This window comes from Bradysia coprophila, unplaced genomic scaffold (assembly GCF_014529535.1).
Source record: "Bradysia coprophila strain Holo2 unplaced genomic scaffold, BU_Bcop_v1 contig_601, whole genome shotgun sequence".
Classification (NCBI taxonomy): Eukaryota; Metazoa; Arthropoda; class Insecta; order Diptera; family Sciaridae; genus Bradysia; species Bradysia coprophila.
The window spans coordinates 25,370-32,776 of NW_023503841.1; the positions used below are offsets into that span (position 1 = coordinate 25,370).

Sequence of the window (7,407 nt, forward strand, 5' to 3'; positions counted from 1 at the left end):
ATGTTAAATATTGCGAACTTTTATGCACTGAAGCAAAGCACCTAGCAGGGTAATAGAGGTTTTTACATGTCAAATAGAGTAGTATTTTGATACCTATAATACCATTAGCAGCCTTAATGGTAATTTTGCAATGACATTAAGAAAAAAAAAGTATGGAAATATTCGCATACTTCGATTAAAGTACTACTATATTTTTTTCTATTACCCTGCTAGGTGCTTTGACTGAAGGTGATGCAAGCAGTCAGCGGATCGGAGAAATTATGTGTATAACACCGATATACAAAGTTTGCAAATTATTATGGTTTACCCCTAATGTCTACTACCACGAATTACGATGTATACGAAGTTTGCGAACTGTAATGTGACTGTTTACCCCTATAGTATTATTGTGTGAACAACAATTGATTCGCGTTAGAGGTCCAGCTGATGCGCTTTTTCGTTATCAGTTTAATTGATTGTATAAGGGCATCATTGTTGTGTTAAGTGATTCGCATTTTGTTTTGTTTTTTTTTTAAGTGTTTATCTTGTCCAAAATACTTCATTAGGAAGAAAATAGTTTCAATGATTACACGATCCAGAAAAGTATGCCAATTGAATCGTTCTAAGAATCCCTTAGCCTCCTATAACCTTTAAAATCTGCAATGTTTACCTCAGCGTAAAGGCGATATTTTTGTTGAGCTCAGTTTGGTTCCTAAAAAGCGCAAGTCGAAGCCTCATGTCATCACCAAAAATATTGTCGACCGGAGTTTGGAATTGACTGATCCGACACCAAATCTCCAACATTTATTTGCATCACTTGATACAGGACACTTTGCTGGTCTTCTAACCAAAAACCATGTCGAGGTAAAATGGGTAACAACAGACGTAAATTATACTGGAATTTGTTTCACTTACGAGCCGCGTGAACAGACGGATGAAAAGCGGATCGTGATTGAGTTAAACGAGCAACTGTTGAAGTTTCGCACTAGACGGGATTTAGTCGAAACGTTACTGGTAAATGAATCTGTGTTCCATCCATCTATTACGCGACTTTTTCAAACTTTTCTTCATTCTATTCCACGAAAACGCAGCATGAAATGATTCATGCATTTTTATCGATCAAAGACTCATGCGATGATCATGGGCCAAATTTTCTAAAGGAAATGGACCGTATCAATGCAGAGACTGGAGCCACGGTATCGATTCATCACAATCATCACAATGAAGTTGCATTGTATAATAACCGTCTGTGGAGATGCAATGGAATATGCAGAAAGAGATCGCCACAGTTCGGCCTCATACGGATTGAAACGGGCAGTCTTGTCGACTTCGAAGATCAATGGTGGTGGTCGTATCATCTGAAAAATTGTGGAGGAAATTTTGAATTGGTTCCAGTACCGGAAGGTAAGTCATGAAATAGTAAATAATTGATTATACTGGGCTATATGACCGACAAGGTTAACACTCAAGAAAGAAAAGTCACGCGCTCGTGTTTTCATTGAACACTCGGCAGGGGCGCCGACTTCTAAGGACAAGCGAGGCTCGGGCACCACTACTCGAATGATGAGCACCACTACATCTTTCCAGTTTTACTTGAAAGAGCACCACTACTCCCAGATTCGCTTGTTGTATGAGCACCACTACTCCCAAACACAATTCGGCGTCCCTGACACTCGGCCTCGGCTCCATCAATAAAATTCACACAAAGATTGTACTTTAAACTTTTCATTCACTGTTGTGTCTCAAGTTCATCGGTCATTGTTCTGTTACCTTTAGAGATTTGACAGTTCTAAGTCAAAAGCTTTGAGCTTTTTTTTGGATTCCAACGAACATGAGCTTTTATGGGAATTCAAAAATACTCTCAAAGCTTTCAAAAGCTAATAAAGGCCAGGTTATGGTCTCATCGCACAGATGTAAGCGAGCATAACGTGACCTTAAAAGAAATTACGGAAATGAACGATAAACTACTGGTTCAGGTAGTTTGGTTTGTTTAATTCAAAGTAGACGCCTCTCTGCGCGATATATAATTTGTTACCGAGGCATTTTGCGCTCATTTTGACAATTAAATCAATCACGCGTCTAGTTATTAACCCCTCGGTCGTGACACTAGGTAAAACAGCTCCTCACATCAGTCACCTCGTTTTTTACCTCACGTTCCACAGGAAATGAAATTAATTGAGAGAAAAAACAAACTTTTCAGTGCACCGGGTTCATCTTGCTCAGCAAAACCAATTTCTTCAAGTTGCAGTAACCGAACCAGTTGAGCGCAATGCAAATGCACAGAAACCGAACGCTGATACCGTTACAGACAGCAATGGCACGCCCAAGAAGACCCGAGTTGAAAATGCTTCCACCATGATGTGGCTGGGAAGTTAATTGTTCGTTCGAAAATCGATGCAATTTTACGATACGAAATTTCTACTATGTGAGAGCGGGTGTAGTTTTGCGGTTTCTGTTAATCGAAAATCGAACGCTACTACCGAAACCTTTTTTTTATCCATTTCTATACGAGCTGATCTCTAACTTTTTTTTGTGTTCTTAGCTAAAGTAAGAAAAAATGACGAAGTTTTCTTCTATTTTTTGTTAACGAGATTTTTTGTTTTTGTTTGAAGTATATCTTATTCGGATACAGTTGCTAATTCAGTGTTTATTTTTCTATGAATTGAAAATTATAATTCGTTTTTATTGAAAGTTCGAATGAACCCGTGAGTATTTTTTGTTTGATAAACGTTTCTCGATTATCTGAACAATGGGCTTCCGATTTTGAAGGGATTCGGGCTAATTATGGAAAATCTAATCATATAGAAGTGTCCTTGAAATTAACCAGAACTCTTTTTGAAAACTTCTTCTTTTGAGAATCGGTGCTGAAAACAGACAAATCCAACCGAATCCTCTAGAAAGATTAGGAAAATTAAGAGAATTATCGAAAATGTTCAGCAAAAAAATGGTCACTGAATTCCGATAGTGCCTGGTGTTATAAACAAATAATAATTTGCGGCATATGTCAACAAGATGTTAGGCGATACTCACCGAATAGTCCGGGGCATTAGGTCGAAAATAGTCGTTCCGCTCTCTCGAGGACGTTAAGGCAAATTTTCCTCTGGATATCATAGAGGGCGTTAAAATAAAAGAAAAGCAGTAAATTCTCGATTGAGTGTTGAAAATTTACCATGAAGATTTGTTGCCATCTTATGATGGAAAGTTTGGACTCAAATAGAAAGTTACTATAAAACTCCCACGCACGAAGCCACACAGTGAGAACTAAGCAAAAATTCGTTCAAAATACAAAAAGAAAAGAAATACCTCACACTCAATCATTCAGTCAACTGCATTGAATATCCTTGTGTCATTTCATTTATTCATCAAAAAATTGCATGAAACCGAGCCAAATTGCAAACGAAAAACAAATGAAAACGGAATAGGAAACTTTCACAGCTTGACAGTGCTCGACAAAAAATTCATTCATTCTTGCAAGGGCAACTAATAGTCAGAGCGAATAGAGCCAGTGTCTACAAACAGTTGATGATCAGGAGGTAGGGTTCAGCGCTAATACAACTCCTTAAGTGATACAGAGCTCTTTCCACATCCACATGTATTGCCGTACAATTTTCTTCTATTGGCAAGTATTGTGTACTATTGGTGTGTATTGATGTCTATTGGCGTCCGAGAAAACTCAACATTTCAACAAACATTTAAATTTTACGAAAGCTAATACATTTTAACACCAAACGATGGTCGTACTTTTTTCAAAAAAGATGCGAGTCCAAAATTATCAGACGTCCCACTGATTGTCGGGGTGTCCACTTTAAAACAAGTCGGACATTTTTCTTGAAAAAGTCGGACAAAATCGGACATATTTTCGCTAAAAAGTCGGACTAAATCGGACATTTTCTAAGGAAAAGTACCTGTATTTTTTCAATAAAGTACAAAATCGGACAATTTCTCGTCGATAAATCGCAAAGTATATAAACATACTGAAGGTAATGCAAATGCTCAGCGGATCACAAATTTTACGGAACCTAAGTTTCGGATGAATATAAGACGCGTTATGTTGCTTGCGTGATGTTTGGAGTTTTTGTGTTGAGTATAAAGATGCAGCCTAGGGCCAACATTATAAAAATTATATTCACCCGAAAGTAGGGTTCCGTGAGTTTTTGTGTATTTGCATTACCTTCAGTATGTTTATATACTTTGGATAAATTGTACTTATACAGATAAAGATAAAAAATACCTCTAGCGAGTTTGCTTCGCTGCAAAAACTCTCCAATAGATCCTGCTTCGGGTCTACATCGCAGGCTTTTTAAAAACTATTTTGGATTTCTGTCTGAACTTTATGGACATTTAAACAGATGCATGTCACTTCCTGAAGTCTTACTACTCAATCATGGTTCAACAACCTCCCTGTCGACCTACAACTTATAACTTAGATGTTATAAGTCAGAAGGAATATACAATCGGTAAACCGAACTATTGTGCATACGTTATTTTGCACCAGCTGGTCACATACAATTTCAAATGGGACCAGCTGGTGCAAAATAACGTATGCACACCAGTTCGGTTTAGCGAATGTAAATAACTTATAAATTCGATTGTCTGTTGATTGTAAGTTAACGTATACAAAATTGTAAATATGTGAGTCAACCTCTATGGTACCTCTATGTAGTCAACATAACAAGTCAATACAGTAATATATTTACTGCCTTAATTTTATAGTTACATGTACAATGTGAAAATTTGTAAACAACTAAATGCGAGCGGAGCGAGCGAATTTTTTCGAGTTTGCATCAGTAGCATTTAATGTTACTAACAAATTTTATCTTGAAGAAAAAGTCTCATAAATTTTTATTTTTGAAGAGAAGTCGGACAAAGTTGGACAATTTTTTATGAAAAAGTCGGACAAATCGTACAAAGTCGGACAAATGTTGAAAAGTCGGACAAATCGGACATGTGGGACGTCTGAAAATTATCATGAAAATAATAATAATTCCCCCCCCCCCCAAATGTAGGCAACAATTTAGTCATGTGTAGATTCCACTTAAAGCTCGTTTACGAGGGGGAAACCATTCTTTTTCATTGATGTGATTAACCAGTGATTATCATGATGATGAATTGTTGATTTACAGCATTTGACCAGGGAAATCGTCGCAAAACTACAAATAAACGTGAAATATAGCGGTTAATCAATGTTAATCACCAATTAACCGTTTTATTTATTGTAAATTTAATTTTTTTAAGAAAAGATCGCTTTTTTACTGGCTGCGTCATTATTGTGAGCAGTCTTTTTTTGCGCATTTAATAAATAATACAATTAGTTTGGATTCACAAAACTTATGTTTCTGATTAACAGATCAACTGATCAACCATGTTAATCACAAAATAGTGGTTTCCCCCTCGCTCGTTTGTATAAAACTTTAATACGCAACTTCATTTAGAGTCGATTTGATTTCCTTTATGAGATGGATTGTATACTGCGACGTTTATACTGCGAGTCCTAACGTAGATCAAAAGTATCGCCAACAAGCTCCATGAAGTAAAAAAGAAACGTATTTACTGCTGATTACAACAGCGTGACATTTATTTACCAAAATTTATTTTGGAGTACACAAAAATTGTCTACATAGGCATCACTTAAACATTTTCATAATATGCACACTCTCTAACAAGCCGCAGGTCAAACTTATCTTCTCCCTGGTATTTACTTGTTTTCACATACCATTTACCGGTGAATAATCCAGTTCGTGCGTTTCCAGTCAATTGAATAGTCACAGAGTGACCCAAATTTTCCTTTCTATTGCCAGTATCTTTAACATAAGTTTTTGTTATACCCATTCGAAGGGTTTCGCACGAATATTGGCCAATTATAGAAAACTTTCCGATATTGTCCCAACCCCAACCTTTCAATAGTCTTGACTGGGGATCAAACGACAATGTTAATTCGAATGGACCATGCCATTTTTCATACTGATAGTAACGGCTCGACCACGTACCGTTTCGGAAGATATTCAGATGATCGCTTTTCGTAAGGTTTAGCATTGGAAAGTGATTTTGCCCACATTCCGGATCTTGATCAGGATTCGAACTTACAAATGTTTCATTGTTCACATACGAACTGCCTGTCGAACATTTGCATAGTAAATATGCTAGAAGGAAGAGACCAGTGCCTCCAAGAAAAATAAACACTAGACGGCGTTCTCTTTCTCGACATTCTTCGGTTATACAGCTTGATCTGAATGAACCACCTGTGTGACGGAAAAGTCAGAATGATCAGATCATACCAATTTCATTAATTAAGTCCCAAACAACAAAAATTTTAATTTTTTATCAGTTGAGTACGTTATTATAAGATACTTTGTTTAGTATCATATGCCAAAAAAAGTTACAACATTTTGAAAATCAGTAAAAACGCCTATTAATTTAATTAATCGATAAAACAACGATTAATGAGTTCTAAATTAAACCACAACAGATTTTAGATTTCAACATTTAATTCTTCTAAAAGACAGTATACATTTCGCATGCAACGCATGCATTATCAAGTCTTGTATAATTCGAACTAAAACAACTCTCGTCAAAGTCATACACAGTCAGATCATTATTCGTTATCACAGACTATGTTTCGTCAACACACATAATCAATACAGTCATAGATATACGGACGAAACAAATGCATCACACTAACATCTGACCGTGTATCTAAATTAAATTAAACAAAATCGAGTTGACGTTGCCATCATTTTGATTCATCAAAAGTTTAACTCTACCGTCCTTAATGATCTGAATTTTTTCATAACACTCGAAAGCACAAGTGTTTCTTCCATTCACTGGTTGAATCAACTTAACATTAGAAATATCTGTCACATGTTTGTGTTCAATTAAATGTTTAGCAACTGCACTTTTCATATCACATTTCGCATAGCAGTAGTCATGCTCATTGTAACGAATCGTGGGGTTTCGTTCAGTCTTTCCTAAGTATTTGTAATCACATCCAATTGACATCCAATCTCGTATATTCTAGATTTCAGCAAATCAGGAATTTTGTCCTTGGCACTACCTATTAGTTTCTGTACGCTGTAAGAATTCTTATTCACTGCTTGGAATCCACAATCACGATAAATTCGGGATAATTCATCGGTGGTATGATGAAAATACGGCAGAACTACGCGTTTCGTTTCCTCGTCTTTTACTTTCGTAAACAGTATTGACGCATCCATCCGTTGTTTGATGAGTTCATGTCGCTTTATGATGTTACTAACAGTGCTTCTCGGGTATCCATTGATCTTGCCAATTTCAACGATACGATTCATTTCAGCTGTGTATCTTTCTTCATTTACAGGAATCGATGTCATACGGTTAGCCATGGAATGCAGAGCAGCCATTTTGTGTCTATAATTGTGGAATGAATCACTCGTGATGATTCTACCAGTAAAC

At 36.5% G+C, this 7,407-nt stretch overlaps 1 protein-coding gene across 1 annotated transcript; it reads left to right on the forward strand.

The window, feature by feature from the left end:
* The first annotated feature begins 386 nt into the window (after positions 1-386).
* On the forward strand, positions 387-2,650 carry LOC119083394 (sprT-like domain-containing protein Spartan). Its single transcript, XM_037193110.1, has 4 exons — positions 387-582; positions 655-993; positions 1,071-1,383; positions 2,180-2,650. The coding sequence occupies exons 1-4, from the start codon at positions 562-564 to the stop codon at positions 2,353-2,355; spliced, it is 849 nt and encodes a 282-aa protein (XP_037049005.1). The 5' UTR covers positions 387-561; the 3' UTR covers positions 2,356-2,650.
* The last annotated feature ends 4,757 nt before the right edge of the window (positions 2,651-7,407 follow it).